Genomic DNA, 17,353 nt, shown 5'->3' with positions numbered 1-17,353 from the left:
ATTCCTGCTATCATTTTCACTGGTGTTTGGGTTATTTGCTACAACATGCATTTTTGAAGGCAGACTTACCTCTACCAATGCCACAGTCAGAATAAGGTCCATTTTTGAGTCTGGGAAAAGGGCATCCACTTCTGGAGACATTCCAATCAGTATACAATTAGTAACAACTGATATTACACTCATAGTTTCAAAGGCCAGCTGAAATAAAACAAAAATATATTTACAGTTATGACCATTACCTCTAGCTTACTAGTCCCCAAATTGCTCTGAATGGTACCTCTCTTCATTAAAGCCTCAGAAGACCCATAAGTTTAACTTATTTTCTGTTATCCTCCGAATTCTATGGCACAGGACTTGTTTGGCAAGCAGTCCAGACCTCATCAGCTTGACAAGACCACAGCAAGGTTGTAACCTGAACACATGAAACAGCAAGCACTCCCAACAACAGCTGTACTCCCAAACAAACTTATTTCAGGATAAAGGAAAAAGTGCAAAATTCCAAGAGGAACTAGTAGTCCTAACACTGGCTTTGGAGTTTCTGTCTGAATGTTAAGAGGAAAAGGTTCAGAATGGCTTTTTAAAATCACAACCACTTGAGATTTGTTGACAGATTTACATTTAAACACATGCAATAGCACAAGTCTAAGAAGCTCTTGCCTACAGAGCTCCCACAAAATGTCTGAAAATATTAATACAGCTTAACAATTGCATTTGCAGTATAATGGTTACTTATTCCAAGGTCCTGTCTGCAATGAGAAAGACTGACATTGAATTGTAGTGACTGTCACAATGAATTAGCAGAAATAACTTTCTCCTTGACAAGAAGCTAGTGACTCAGCTCACCTGATAAAATAATTCCAGTATTCCTTTAACAGAAATCTTTCAGCAAATGCTTTTATTCCCCATATGAAATGGATGACTTGAAAAGTTAGTTGTTATTTTTAATTCACAAAGCACATTCATTTCTGCCATTAGTTGAAAAAATGACACCATAAAACAAAATTACAGTACTGTAGTAATGTTATAATTTTTCAGCCTACTCCCTTGATTGAAACAAACTATTCTAGCAAAAAAAAAAAAAAAAGCTATTAATACATCTGCAGCTATACTTGTGTCTTATGACCACAGCCTGATTATTCTGGTGGTTACACAATGGTGGTTACACAATTGGTCAATGCAGCTGTGGCATTAAGATGTTGGCAGCATAGACCTGGACTGAGAAAGTACATCCCATGTTAAAATGCAATCAGATTGTAACTCACACATTTTAATGGCATATTATTAAAAGACTTCACCTCTAAGTCCCCTTCATTAATATCTATGCATGTGTCTAACGAACATTGCTCAGAATCCTAGGTTTGCATGTTTTTACGCTATGTTTTACTTGAGGTTTCAGGATTTCATTTCTCACCTCTCATTTGCTTCATTTGATAACACTTACAACCCCTCCAAACGGAATAATCCATTAGCTCACTGTGCCTTTTATCTCCATTACATAACATTAGAAAACCTGTTAAATAAAACTAGAATATGAATCATCTCCTAGAAAGGTCCCCCAACCTTATCACATTCCCTTATCAAGCACTGCTATTATGGAATGCTAAAGTTTCTGGGTGCAATTTAGTCACTCCAGAAAACTCTGCTCAGGATCAGTTCACTGATGCAGCACTCTCCACAGGCCCCAAAATAGCTGGTGGCAGCATGACTGCATGGACAAACAAGTGAGGACAGAAAATGCTTAACCCAGTACTATTACCATGAAATTGTTTAGATAGACTACAGTGTTCAGGCTGTGCAGAAAGTTCCAGCTCCTGCTCACAGGTCCAGGTTATTTTCAAATTAGTCAGCTTGAGCACCAGTAACCATGGGTGCATAGGCCACAAGCCTGGCTTAGGAATACAACTACTTACCTATTCTTCCATTTCTTTTGAAAGCCCTGCTGTGCTCCACACTTCTGAGTTACCATCAGAAGCTACCATTTCTAAAATACACTGCCTATAAAGAATACTGGGCAGTAGCTGGAAGCTTTGCTTTATTGAAGTTGCAATAGAAGTACAATACATACACAAGAACTAAAGAAAAAATTTGCTTTTTTTTCCAAGGCAGCTAAAAGGCATGTGGTCAAAAACCACACCAAAAAGATCACTGGGATATATAGTTGGACAGATGATATTCCAAGGCATTGAAGAGAACAAAGTACCTACTGAACTTTGAAGTGGCTCGTGGGACAAACACAAAGCTTTCATACTGGTGCTGAAACCTCTTTTAGACAAATGAATAGAAAAAAAAAAAAAGACACAAAAATTACCTGCCAAACACCAATATTCGCTGTGGGTTCTGCAAATGGACGCTTGTAAACTCTGCACATCTTTAAGGCATCAGAGTATATCTCTGTGATGTTGTTTAACACTGCAAAAACAGCTGCCAGTGGATAAACACATGAGAAAAGACTCACATAGCCAAACTGTAGGAACAACTCCAGGTAATCATCAAAAGTACCCTGAAAAACAGAGGAAATATAAGGGCAACCAACTTTAACCTACAAAAAAACTATGACAAACACAGAAATAGCACTACAGTTGTAAACATGTTTCCTCATCCCAAATCAGCTGTTTAGAAATGACTGCTGATAATAGATAAGAATAATTTTTTTAAATCCAATTAATTTGGAATTATTCAATCACTAAAAACTTGTCATAAGGGGAGGCCCAGGTTTTTCCTTTTGCCTAATGCATTTTATGCAAGTCACACTTCCTATCCTTATTACATGAAGTAACTACATAAACACACTCAACTTATGCAGGTTTCTGAGCATCTCAGTTAAACAGTAACAGAATCAACAGCGAGCAATAGAAAAACAGCACCATGCATTTCAACTGGCAGAACATCCTCCTGAGAGCACTGTGGCCACAAAAGTCCTAGCATTTCAGACTGTCCATGAAAGACCTAACCAGAATGGTAGGCTGGTAGGCAAATCTTTTCCAGTATTTCTGCTTGTTTATTTCAAAATGGGTAGGATAGAATTACTGGTCCACTTGAAGATTGAAATCTACAAGGCAGCACTGGCATCTGAAAGGAATAATTAGTGCAAACAAAAAACCCTATTTAACAAATCCCAATAGGTTTATCCCCTGATCTTTGAACCAAGAATGTGGGTACTTAAATGCTGATTAAGTACTCACATGTAGGTGATCATATATTTATTTGCATATTAGTTTTGTAGTATTAATAACAGTTTGCTATGATTGCAGCAATTTTTTAATGAAAGAACCAAACCAACCCCTTTTAAAGAAAAAGTGCTCATAAACAAAGGATGGTGAAATACCACAAAGTTAAAGTAGGATCTAGGTATCTTGTATTTTCACAGACACATGTATTGTCCTCTCTCTCAAAACTGAAATTATGAAGACTTGACAGTAACTGTAATTATTGTAAGAACCACATGAAAGTGGTTTTGGCTCCATGCATCAGATACATGGTTCTCTATTTTTTTTGCCTGTCATAGCTGTTAAACTGACTGCCCTCTCCAACACCGAGTGCTTTTTTCTCCTAGGAAACAGAGGCAGAAGAAGCCTGCAAGCTCACAAATCAACATGGGGTACTCATTAATTGTATTTCTCACCTGAGCTCGTTTTGAAGTTCTACAGTATAGTTCAGTCTCACAAACCAGTCTGCAGGCCAGACTATGAACAGCTACCTAACTTTGAAAGCCATTTAGACTTTTTCCTCAGAAACATTTTGTACAAGCTCTAAATTTTACTAAGGCCTTCTTTAGGGACATTTGCAGGAATGTCCACTGGAACGGCAGCCACACATCTGCTACTGCTATCATTTTCTCAGACAATCACTGCAGGCAGAGAGAGAGCTTTCCTTTGTGCTCCTCCTTCTGGTAATTTCACAGTATTCCCACTGCTTCCTCACTCTTCTCATTTCCTTGCCCAATACCTACTGGCTTTTAGAACAGCAGAGTATGAGATAAATAAGTATTTCTTTTTTTCCTACTCAATTTATGAAGCTCTGTGTAGGAAAACAATGACTCTGTGTAGGAGTCTGAGACAATGTTAAAGAAGTTTGTAACTGTGCCATTGGTAGCCACAACATCGCTACGGCATCAAGGAAACAAAAACAAGAGTAAATTAAGGGAGAAAATTAACTAGAGGAGTGAAGCAAAAATTAGAAAAATAATAATTAAAAAATTATTGCAGGATGTTTTATATCTTAAACAGGGTTAAGGACTGGATATTTGAAAAGTAAGCGAGAATGAGGACAAAAAGAATAGAGAATTAAATGCTGAAGAGTATGTGAAAGAAGGAATCAAAACAAAAGAGCCTGAAACACAGAATTCTGCCAAGACTCCACAGTTACTAAACAGTCAAATGCTTCCCCCTTGTGACAGTTTTAATTTTAGAAATATTCTTGCCTGCTGACAGCTCACTGCCTGCAAACAAATCAGCAGTCTAATATCATTTATTCACAAGCACAGCAAAACAATAATCTTTAGATTGAGTATAAAATTAAGGCTTTGAGTACACAGTATTTAGAACTGAAACAGGCTAGCAGTGGACACATCCAAGGCAAAGTCCTAACTCCTTACAACTGACCTCTTGGGTACCCGTGAAAAACTATTCAGGGTACAACAGTACAACAGGTGCAGATTCATTTGATCCAGCCCTGCACAAGAAGCACTGGGCAATGTCACTCAGAGACACCACACTGGCTTTGTCACTGGCTCAGTGACAGCTGAGAATCAGGAGTCAGCTCAGGTCTAAGAGGCAGAGCTTATTTGGTCAAGCTTGATGCTGACACATAGAACTCTGGGAGCTGTGCTGGCCGATGCACAGGTGCAGTGCTGGACTGTGCTGATTTACCAGCTCAGACACTAACACAGGGACTTCTGCTGTGTTCTGCGCTGCAAGACAGGCTGTCTAACTCTATCTCCCTCCAACCTTCACACAGGAACACATTTGTAGAGTTTTTAAATCGTAAAGGTGATAGTTCTTTCTCCTTTTCCCATATCATGGCACTTCATGCAGAAAGAATCTGATATGGTGTTACTATCAAATTTTCAAACTGCTAACATCTACCTTTTACATGAAAGGTACACTATCTACATGTACTTCTTATTCTGTAAAAGAAAAAATCATACAGTACTAAAACTCTTGTGACTTGCAGCATAGTCACAAGTTGACAGCCAGTCTGTGAAGCCTTAACATACACACTGATGTCCACTGTGTAAATTCCTTTAGATTTTTAAGTAACGAATTGCATGGAATCTGCTAAATACAATTAAAAATTATACTGGGTAGGAGGTGGTCAAGAACAGAACGAAGAAGACAGGGAATACCAAAGCTGTGGTTTCAAGAGGCTAGAGCATTCAACAGGAAAATTGTTTTGGAAAGCTGGTTTCTTCTGTCTTCTGTTTCTGGCCTCACCCAGACCTAAGCTCTCTCTCATAGGCTCTACTTTAACTGACCATTTAAACTATACCACTGCAAAATCAAACCAAAACAGAAATAATTTCCCTCTTTCCTGTGCCAACCTACTCATCCTGATAGTCTTTGGGTTAGCGTTGGGGATAAAGGCATATTACACAAATACTTCTTTCCAGTGGCATGGGGTTAGGTAGCTTCAGAGAGCGCTATTCATTCCTTCCCCTTCATTCTGCTGTTACTAGGATCCTGCACTGTATCCACTTCCTGATCCAGGATAACACACAGCTGCATAAACAGCTACCAGCAAAGCTGATGAAGCTGGAAATAAGCTGTCATACCAGAAAGCCAAAAATATTCTTGTTTGCCTTGGCTGATGCCTCTGTGAACTACAGCCCAGAAAAGTTTTAACTCTCTCAAGCACTACAACATACCAAATAGGTTCCCATTTCTTTCTCCATGTTGACCTGTTCAGCTAATGACAGGTCCATATCAGTTTTCTTGGAGCACATGCGTTTCTTCATCCTCCTGTTGTATCTCTTCTGGAGCCAGTAAGGAAGCAAGGATTCTGCAAATTGGTTGAGGATCTGTGAAGTTATCAGCAAAGTGGCCAAGCTCTTAAGTTAAAAAAAAAAAATAAATGAAAATTAATATAATTGTGATGAAACAATGATCATTTGCAATTCTGTGAGCTCGAGTAACACTCTAAGTTACTGTACTATGAAAAAAGGCCAGCCTAACAAACCTAGGAATAGCATGCAAAAAGTGTAGATGATCTAGTTTCCATCCTTTGCTGGGTGCTGAAAAGGACTAATTAGGAGTTAGCAGTCTAAACATTTTGTGTATCTGGTTGTATCTTGAAAACAGTACACCAAGTACAATGAAGGGCAATGCATATTTAATATATGCCAATGACATTCACAGAACTAAAGACAGAATTTTTTCTATGCTTTTTTTAATTGATTTTACCTGAAAGTAGAGAAAATGTCACAAATATTATGGCTGGTATAGGTATGTAAAGTGTTTTGCTACAGTTCACTTCACAGTAACAGAGGTCTTGAACTGAAGTTCTTGTTGTACTGCTCATTATGTTAAGAGCAAAAATATTTTCCTTATACCAAAATTTCATGGATTTGAGTGTGAAAGTTGATTTAAAATACCAACTACAAATCATTTTTGCTTTTATTTCTTCTCAGATCCTCACTGTAGTCAAACTTAATCACGACTCTATCCTCAAGAGTCTCTCATTAAGAAGACTACAGAGAAGAACATCTTCTAACATAAAAGGAAATAGAGAGGAAATGAAAATTTCCCAGTCTCATCTGTGTGAAAGAATAATCAAATTTATTTGAAAACAGTTCCTCATTTATGCAGAAATAATTACTCTACTCTGCTATGATTCTGCAATAATGTTAGGGGAACTGAAACATGGAAGCTAGATTTCTAAGAAAATATAGGTGAAATATATTAATTGCCAAGTTTATGTTTTAGAATAAATACTGAAATCTGTTTTAATCAATCCTTTATTTTTCTAGATTCACCAACACTTAAGATGTTCTTGGAACTCACCTGCCTCAAAAGCTTCATATCAAACATCACAAAGGCAATGTAGAATAGAGATGCAAAACAATTTAAGAAGTTGAACTGCAAATAAAAATACTTGGTTTTAGTTCTTGAGCAAAAGTTCAGATGCAGAATATCATCTAACTTAACAGCTACCCTGACTAAATGGCTTCCATGAAGATGTAAACTGCCCATCAAAATTTTCTTTACCCTTAGGTCAGAAGAAACACATTTTCAATATTGTTCTTACTCAGTTTTTCCACTTAACAAGCTTAATGCTCTCCTAAAGCAAAGTGAAGAAGAAAGAGAGCTACGACTGAATTACAAAATGTGGACATTAAAAACACATCATCTTCTACTTAACTTTAATTTTTTTGGCAATTTCTCCAGACAACATTAGAAAGGGGATATATTGATCTTTATTTAGAGCACTGACTTATTTTAAAAGAGCTACTTTGTCAAAATATACATGTTGGCTGATATGTCTCTCAATCTCTAAAAACAGTCCTTTATATATGTTAGCTGCAGTTGATGTTTAATCACTTCAAAAGGTTTTATGGCTAAGAGAAATACTCCCTACTTCTAAAATGAGATATAATCAACAGTATTTAATCAAACTCCGAAGTTTCCTACATGCTGTAGGTGCTGCAGCTCCTGTTTTGGAGCCTTGGGTCAATACAGATAATATTGGGAATGCAGAGAGCCATTCACAGACTGAGAATGAAATCTGGGGGAAACTTACACTTGACAGTTCATAATTTTTTTTAATGATTTTGTATAAATACCCTATGGGGAAAAAGAAATGGTCCTAAGTTTTACAAGAAAGGTTATAGGAGGAGACAAAGTTTAAGTGATAGCTACAAGAGTTTTAGATCCAGAGGTTACCAGTAACAGATGGGTAACACCAAGATTTAACACAAAGAAAGCCCCAAAATGAAACAAATGAACCCCAAATAAACACGCACACACACACAAAAGCATGGTGAAAAAAATAAAGAAGGAGCTCTAAGGAAATTGAGGAAATAAAAAAGGAAGAAATTTAAATTATCTTTTCAAAAAGGAAACAAGAAGATTAGATAAATGAAATAAATCTGCATATGCTATGAACTACACAGGAGTAGACTGATGGACAGGTATTTTCAGGTTTCTCTGACAGGTTGTCTGAATGCTAATATAGGTGGAAGTTAATACATGAACTTTTCAAAACATGGTTTACCATAAAATTGAGCAAAAAAGTAGTTTTCAGTTGAAGACAGGACCACACCAATTAAGAGAATCTTATATATACAGCATCCAATGAACAAACAATTCAAAGCAAATGAAAAGCCAACTCTCCACTATAAAAGAGACTTCTAAAATAGTCTAGCAGTTACTGCAACCATAACAGAAATCTTGTTTACTGTGATATTTGTGCTACTATTTGGCCTAGAGCAAAACTGCAGGTCACTGTGGTAATGCTAGGAAAGCACTAATAAAATACAGCAGAAGCTGTATTTTAAAAGCTGCTTATAGGACATACTTACCACTAAAACCTTCAGAATTAAATGATTCTGATATGAAGATTCCAGCCTGTGATTTTCTAAAATACCAACAAAATTATCAATTAGTAAACAGCAGAAACTTCTACCATTTACTACACATTGCTATCCAAAGAGTGAACAGACACTTAGTCCACATGAAAATTACTTATCTATAGTTGTCCAACACCCCGTGGTAGAAAAAACTTATACTGTACCAATATCTCACTTAATCTATGAAGCTAAACTGATCCACACTATTATCCACCCATATTTTTGACTACAACTTCAGCATTTTTTCGACCACAAAAGTTTCTTCTTTTATCTATTTCTTACCCTGAAGAGCTATTTTATAAGAGAAAAACATCCATCGCTCATAAGGCTTAACAAAATGTGTCTAGTTATTGATTGCTCTTTTATCTGAAAACTAATGGGAATATATAATGAAAAGTAAAAATAACAAATTTGATTCAAAACCAGTAAATGCTCATAGAAATATTCCTACTTCTCTCCAAGGAATTTAGATAAGACCCTACACTCTAAAGCAAGACTAGAGTATGTGAAGTTCAACAGATGCATTACCCATTCTAAATTGAGATTTTTAGTTCACTGAAGATAGACTGTCAGAACCTGATGTTTCAGCAAGGCTGATTTACTAGAGGGGAGAAAAGGGAAGTGGATGGGAGATTTTCAATTTCTTTCTGCTTTTGTTAGATTGTACCTTTAAAACCCTGGGTAAGCAGTAACTGGGAAGGCGGCACACCAGCATGTGCTGTGTCAACAAGGCTGAAAGGAGACACCATCACCTACGGACCTCGCTCAGGACAAACCAGCAGAGCTCTGCTCTGACAGGAGCATCAAATTAGGCCTGACATGTGAAAATGCACTCAAGTGACTGCAATTTTTACTTTTAGCTTTCACTACACAATCAGCTTTCATAAATGGGTGCAACGGGGTGCTTAAAATACCCCAGATTGTTTCCCGGGCTTTGTCATTTTAGCTGTTGAAGTCAGATATTATCTGAAAATATGCCAGGTGGGAGAGAAGATAGGAGAGCCAGATGAGTTTTTCAGCCTATTCAGAGCATGGCAGCAGAAACATATTGGACAGCACAGAAAAGGCACAAGCTGTCAGTGTAGCAGGTTACATAAACACTACCTCTGCTGAATATGAAACATCAGCTTAAACCCAAAAAAAGTCTGGATTAAAAAATCCCTTGAGTTGCCTGTTAAAGACATTTTAGTCTATCAGGTCAACATAACTGGGTATTTCACAGAAATGCCTTTTTTTGCAGCACAGTAAAAACATGAAACAAAACAGCCAACTGAGCCCTAGATATGAATTTTAAAATCATTATTTAAATAAAAACCTTGAACAGTCACAAACAAAGAAATTGCTTGCTTTTACTATCACGGATGTCAGGTGGAATTTGCTGAGCAAATCATTTTGGCAAGCATAACCAACCCCCACTTCAACACCTGTTTTTACTCTGTCTTCTGCACCAACCTCCCCTTTGCTTTATCTTTCTTCTGTTAATTTTCTGGGTTTCCAGCTTTACTAATCTGGATTCTGTCCTGCAAATCAACGCCATATGGAGCTACACGAAGCAGTTAATTCACCATCAGCTTAACCTATTAACTTTGTCTGAAAGTGACTTCACATGTCTGTAGAAGTGCTAAAATTCAAAATAAACACCAGCATTTCACTGTCCTTATGTTAGGTTGCAAAACACAAGGCCCAATCTGTTAAATAAATCACACACACAGAGGGAAAAAAAGGTAATCTATTTTAACATTCCTCCTCTTCTGAGAGTGCCCAGAGAAAGACATTTTGATTGGGATGTGGAATCCCAGTCTTTATTACATATGTAGCATACATAAACGTTCTCATGTGACATTCAGAGTTGGCTTAGATTAGGTTCCATTAACTCAGTGCCTCTGCCCTCTGCACTGATGTACAGTAGATGAAAGCACAGTAAGCAAATCCAGGCTGTGGGTGCAACTTATCAGGACAATCCCTCCTGCCATCCATGCACCTCTGAGCTCTTAACCTCATGCTGTACCCCCACCCCTTTTGCTGAGACAGCCAAAGAGCTAAATCAGGGCAGGGAAACTTCTGCACCAAAGGCAGAGAGAGGCTGAGCAGCAAGGCAGGATCCCCCCTTCAGATGGAATGTCAGACTCAGACAAAATTAAACCAAATATGAAACTGCAATCTCAGAACACTCAGAACATAAGAAGTTAAAATGGCCATCTCTTTTACCCCACAGAAAGAACCTACTCTGGGAAATCTCTTTCGCATTCTGCTGAACAAGAGCTCACAGTAATGGATCTACAAAGAAAGTCGGATTCTAACTTGAAAGAAGAGTGAACAACTTTCTTACCCCAGGATGTTAAGAATTCAGCGGCATACCGATAGATTAAGTTCATAATTTCAATGACAACGGCATAGATGATACTGGGCACGTACAGCATCAAGCTGCTGAAGTTAGACTCATTCTCTTTGTGATAATCCAGAGCCCACTGCTCCAAGTCAAAGTAAATCATCATCACGTACAGTGAGAAGTAGAGACAAAGGCACACAAATGGTAAGGACACCAGGTAAATTCGTAATTGTCTCTTAATACTTGAGTACATTGGCTCCTCCCTCCCAGTGACAGGATTGATCCCCAGCACGCCATGGAAGCCTGGTCTTGGCTCCTCAAACTGTCGTTTCATCAGCAGTGTGCCCCAGCGGTACGTCAGGATGGCACACATCCGCTTCCACACCTCCAGAATCACAGTGGACCACAGCAGATTGAACGTGGCAAACATCACGTATTTGTCGTAGTCTTCCCATGCAAACACGTAATAGGGAATCCCAATGACAGCCATTGGAATCAAAGCAAACGTGAAGTATTCTAAGAAGCCAAAGTAGAGAGCAATGGTTTCGCCAAAGTAGCAGCGTATGTCATCTGCAGAAAGAAATGAATCAGCTAAGACTCCACTTAACAGAAATGTCAGTACAATACTAAACTTGACCTTACATGAACTTACAATTTTTCATTGGGCATAATTTTTTTCTAAATAACACAATAAATATCATTGGGTTTTCTTTCTTCCTTCACCCTTATTACAAAAAGTCAGATGGTTATCTGAATTATTTTTTTCAATGTTACATATATACTCACATAAACATACCATTCAGATACAAGGAAGTCAAACAGATATCCAGAGAAAGGAAAAGAAAAAAAAGAAAAAACCCAACCAAAGAGAAAACACTATCATGCTTGCAGACAGAATTGGTCAGTGAATGTCATGGAGGATATCTGACATAGTAAAAGCCACTTTAACAGCAAATGACACACAGCTTCTGAAAATTCCCACTGGCATATGTACTCCTGGGAAACAAATTTGTTTCAGCTTGCTCAGAGACAAAAAGGGCTAGCTGTGCTTTGACAACCCTCAAGGAGCTAAAGGAACAGATGCACAGGTGTATCAAAATCTTAAATCTTAAACACATCAGATAGAGTACTCAGGTTGAGATACTATCTTCAGCAGACAACTGATACATGAAATACATACTTGCTGTACTCACTAAGTTTGTCTGCTCAGGTGCTACAGAGACTTGAAAAGTGGGTACATAATGGGTACATTTCATGACAGATATATTACCTCCAAGAAGACATATCACTTATCTTACTAATAAAAAAATATAGGATTATCATTCATATAATCTAGAAGTGATTAGATACAGAAATGCCTGTCAAAGAGTTTAGAATGCTGAAATCTCTTCTCTTTGCCTGCTTGGATGACCAGATTGATTGTATGCCACTGTTTTGTATTTACCAGCTTAAAGAAACAGCCACAGAAGCATGACCTCTGAATTGACACTGTAAATACACTACTACAGTGCATTACCTCTGTAATACACTTCCACCAAAAAAAACCTCACATGCAATACCAGAATATTCTTATGGCTTACAAAACACTACAACAGAAGTTTACAATTGTCAACCAGATAAAGTCCCTGAAAGCAAGAAGGAAAGGTAAACAGACAGAAGGATCAGCACTCCAACATCCCAGTCAATCAAAAATTCATTAACAAATACATTCAAGTGTAGGTCATTAGCATCAATCCACACTCCAACATGGAAGACATCCCTAAATTAGTACACACTTAACAGGCTCCTGGGATTTGCTTCAAAATTTTGTATGGATTCAGTGTCAGTCCAAAAAAAAAAAAACCTTTCTCACATAAAGACCAGCACACAGTAAGGCTCCTAACACAATACTCTGGAGGCAGGCATTACCGAGCCAGATATTTAACTTCCTGCAGCACAGGAAAGAACCTCAAACAACTGCAAGAACCAGAGACTTATAACTGGCAAGCTCCCAAATGCTTATTTTCTTATTTTTTAATAAACTTAACTTTCCACATTGCCTGTCTAAAAATTATATTATGATTATTCAGTGTCTAAAATATACTCAAGTGACGCTAGCATGCAACAACATACATTCTTCATTCAGACACTGAATTTAAAACAAACAGTTGTAAATACCCTTTTGACACACCTACAACACAAAAAGGCTTTGGGAGCTCCAGACGTGGGAGCTTGGCAGGAGTCAGTTTGAAAGAACAGTCTTAGCTTGGACGGTTCCTGCTTTACTGATGGGTGGGGAGAATGTGTGATGTGCAGAATGCTGTTACATGGAAACTCACAGACTCTGGAACCACCAATTCTGCAAGTCTAGAATCATTTCAGCAGGTCACACAGGAGACATTAAAAGAGGAAAATCTTGTCCAAATGGTAAAAGAGCAGTGGTCTGATTTCACAACTCCACTGCATGACCACAATGCAAAGGCTGTTCACATACCTAAAGGTTGATAACCAATTTTCACTCGGCCATACCAGCTGTGAGAAAGCTTTTTCAACTCTTCTCTATCATGCAGAGGGAAAATTTGAACAAGAATACCACTTGTCAATAATCTTCTCACTAGAAGAGGAAAGAAAAAATAGATACCTGGCACTCCTTCACAGGACAGTGAAGCTGACATAAGTAAATAGGTTATGTTGTGTATTTACCAAGCCTAAAGTTCCTTTGAAATAGATCCAGCACTCAAATCCTAAAAAAATTGTCTCATGTTAATTAAAAAATTGACAGCAGTTATACCTATTCCTGCAAGTACTGTGCTGTCCATTGGAATACAAAGAGCAACCTTCTTACATATAATAACAACTCCACAGCCTTGCAATATAGCCAGATGCAGATTCAATAGCAAAAAGGTACTGCAGGTCAGGACTGAAATGCCACATGTAGCTTTGCAAGGATAGCCACAAAGCCATCATTGTACTAATTATGGGAAAGATAAAAAAAAAAACCTTTGAATTACCAGTTTACACTAATTCATAAATTGCATCATATCTTCATTGCAAACAAACTACATATTCCACAATTTGTATTTAGCTTTAGTATGGAAAGCAATACTACATGTGTGTATAAACAACAAACTCCTCTAAAGTTACAACCATAGAAAAAATAAAATATATTAAAAAACAGGGAGGCACTAAAGTGTGACAGTATTTTGCTATTTCCCATCATCATCTACTTCACACAATTAGAAAAATACCTTGGCTATATAAAAAATTACCAATGTAAACTCATCTGACATCTACATTTATTTACATTTTTTGAACACAGATCTCCTTCTCCGATGATCAACACTAAAGAATAAAGATACTGTTAATAAAAGGACATACAATTATTAAGATCCATTCTCCTAAGAATCTTGGCCTAAGTTTGTTGGCATCTCTGCCAACAAACTCCTTTTCGTTACCATAAAAATAGCACCAGCTCTCATTGCTTCTTTCTCCCATGAAAAGGAAAAGCTCTTAAAGCAAAGAGGAAGATCGGGGAAACCAAATAAATTAAATAAAATTTCCTTCCTATTATGAAATTTGAAACTCTGGAGCACTGGTACCCATTCCAGTATTTTCATACAGAGAGAATCCAAATATACAATCATGTAACTTAAATAATAAATACTTTTGGTACTAATTAAAAATAATTGATAACACCAACAGGTGCAAAAGCTACCCAGCCAAAGAGAACATAAGGCCAGAGCCTCAGCCTCACAGAACAACTCAAGGTGGACAGCCCTCTGGAAGTAACCCAGTCCACCTTCGTGATAGGTGTGGCTTAAATCAGGCTGCTCAGGGCCTTGTCTAGTGAGGATTTAGAAGCCTCCCACAACAGTTACCAACAATCTCTTTAAATCCCTGATCAAATGTTTGATTACCCTGTTAAAAAAATACTTTCTTGATACCTATTTAGAATTTCTCTTGTTGTATTGTGCATCCATTGCCTTTTGCCCTTTTACTGAAGCAGTGAAAAAACAAATTTGGTTTAAAACAGTGGGACTTGAACATCTGAAGGATTTCTCTTCATTACAGGATTTTTTTTTTTCACCATGAACACTATCCTACATCAACTCAGTGAGTTAGAGGCAACAAACTACATTACTTACCAATTGATTTTCCTGGGTACAGTTTTGCCTGAGGATATCCAGGGATCATCTTTTCATCTTTGGCTCTCAAATTTTCAAGTTCATGTTTGATGATGTACTGACATTCTGCCATTGTAAGGAAATCGTGATTGTCATCTAAATAAAAAGGAAGGTTGTATGAAATGGTGCAGCACATGGATACAGCCCTGGCAGCAAACAACTACAAAAATTACCAGAATCAGGAAAAAAAATATTACAGCAACAAACCTATGTCAACCCCATCAATTTATCATCATGGAAACAAGAGTTAGATTTTCTTGACATAAAAACAATTTTTCCCCCATTAGGAATAAGAAACTATAGGGATTGCCCTAAATATACTAAGTAAGAAGTTAAATATCAACAAAACTCTAATACAAAGAATAACAGTATATTATAGTTTAACTGCAACCAGAAATGCTACCAAGACAACACAGACTGCAGGGTTTCTTTTCTAGGTGACAATTTCTCTGATTGCACCTGGACAAAACTAAAATTACACTCGTGTTTTTAAAAAGAAAAAATACCAGGAGATACAGCCAAAATATGTTTACAGCAGTTGGAAATCCAGCTAATCCTAGAGATTCTGTTAGCAGTAGAATTTGTGACAGATTTGTATTAATAATGTAAAGGCATGAAAGAAATGGAAGTGGCGCTTTTGCAACTGACAACTCTTTTGAAGGCTTCCTAATTTCAGGAAAGCAAGGTCACAAAACTGAAGGCACTGCAACAGTTATTGTGCAACAGTGGTGTTGAGCAAAACAGCTACTGAACAACAAAACTTAAAAATTTTTTCAGACAGACCCAAGAACCTTTATATTGAAAAATGTGGTGAAAGGCATCACTGAAACAGGCACATTAAAAGCATTAGCAATACTCAGCTGGAACTCCAATATTTACCTGCAGAGCAAAAAATGAGTTCTGCCACTGTAAGGGCATTAAATACCTTACAAGCAGCACATTTAAAAGGAAATGTTCCTGTGTTGACATCCCCACAAAATAAAAGAGTAAAAAGGAACAATTCCACTAATCATGCCCAAATCCCACTGAATGCATCTGTAATGTTAATTATTGTTTGTTTGATGTGTACATGTAACAGAGAAAAATGCTACTATTTTTTCCAGCTTATTTTAAGATCATAAGCCTCAAAACTGGCTCACAGAAATTAAATTGCTCCATTAATTCATAACATGGATTGATAATCATAAATTAATGTTTATCAATTATTTTTCTTGTCTTATTTTCCAAGAAAATCTTTCATACAAGTAAGAGACTATTTGGAGCATAGAAAAGCGTGAAGGAAAAGACAAGCAAAAAATTAAAGTCATGTGAAAGAAACCAAAATTCATTATATAACTTGAATTTCCATAGTTAAAAACAAGTTTTGTTTTTTTTTTCATGGCTTGGTCTTTGCAATGACAAAGATTCCTACCATTACTTACCTGCATAATGTTTGAAAGTCTTTCTACTGCTGTAGGTAAAAGTTCTCATTGAGTTATCACTACATTCCTTCACCAAACCAACAGCTTCAGCTCCCAGCAACAGCCTTAAGTGGGAAGCTCCAACTAGATAAATATTTTCAACTCCATTTTCCGTAACCAGTGGTTTAATCAGTAGTTGTGCACCTTTAAAGTAAACAGGGGTAAAATGAGCAAGAAAATACATTAAAATTATGTCTAAAAGCCCCAGCATTTTAGCATCCAATGTATTGGCCCTAGCTAACAGGACTGCTGAAAATGTCTCTTTTTAAGGGCACAAAGAGTTAAGGTTTCAACAGTACTTGACATAGGTTCTTCAGAATCTTGCAGGGTCACCCCCAGATTTAGCCCTGTTTCTGTTGAAGCACTCTCAACAGTGAACTGGAACAATGGGGACTGTTTGGATCTATTCCCCTAAGATTCACACCATAAAGGCAAGAAGTGCTTCTGCAAACAGTTCAATTGGTTTTAAGGAGACTAGATTTTTGAAGCAGAAACGTCCCTAACTTACCTAAAAGAAACCTGAAAGCAAGTTTGTAATCACAAATCCATCAGCCACAGAAATATTACTGACCATAAGCTATAAGCTACAACAGCCACAAATAATGACTTTTTAAAAAAAAAGTTTTAAAAAAAGTCCAAGGAATTACAAATAAATTAGACTAACTTCAATTGCCAGAAGCATACCAAAATGAGTAATGAAATATTGCCTTTTTAAGACCCTCCATGCTAACAAAAAAATTAAGTAAAACCCAACATGAAGTTATCAAGATTAAATTGCTTTCTGCTAATTTAATTTTGTTCTACAACATGATATGAAGGTTTATGGACAGGATGTGAA

The 17,353-nt window shown here is 37.1% G+C and overlaps 1 protein-coding gene across 4 annotated transcripts in view; it reads right to left on the bottom strand.

Annotated features, from left to right (window-relative positions):
- The window catches only part of ANO10 (anoctamin 10), a 141,273-nt gene that overhangs the window by 99,631 nt on the left and 24,289 nt on the right, over positions 1 to 17,353 (bottom strand). For all 4 annotated transcript variants that reach the window (XM_030943457.1, XM_030943455.1, XM_030943456.1 and 1 more), the window contains 9 exons: positions 16,477 to 16,659; positions 15,017 to 15,151; positions 13,366 to 13,485; positions 10,893 to 11,462; positions 8,516 to 8,571; positions 6,999 to 7,073; positions 5,864 to 6,046; positions 2,309 to 2,500; positions 70 to 198 (listed from right to left, as the gene is read on the bottom strand). In XM_030943457.1, the coding sequence (XP_030799317.1) occupies positions 70 to 198; positions 2,309 to 2,500; positions 5,864 to 6,046; positions 6,999 to 7,073; positions 8,516 to 8,571; positions 10,893 to 11,462; positions 13,366 to 13,485; positions 15,017 to 15,151; positions 16,477 to 16,659 (1,643 nt within the window). The remainder of the gene's footprint in view (positions 1 to 69; positions 199 to 2,308; positions 2,501 to 5,863; positions 6,047 to 6,998; positions 7,074 to 8,515; positions 8,572 to 10,892; positions 11,463 to 13,365; positions 13,486 to 15,016; positions 15,152 to 16,476; positions 16,660 to 17,353) is intronic.

The sequence above is a fragment of the Camarhynchus parvulus genome, chromosome 2, assembly GCF_901933205.1.
Source record: "Camarhynchus parvulus chromosome 2, STF_HiC, whole genome shotgun sequence".
Lineage (NCBI taxonomy): Eukaryota > Metazoa > Chordata > Aves > Passeriformes > Thraupidae > Camarhynchus > Camarhynchus parvulus.
Note: the sequence above shows the minus strand (reverse complement) of the source record. Positions and strands in the feature narration are given on the sequence as shown.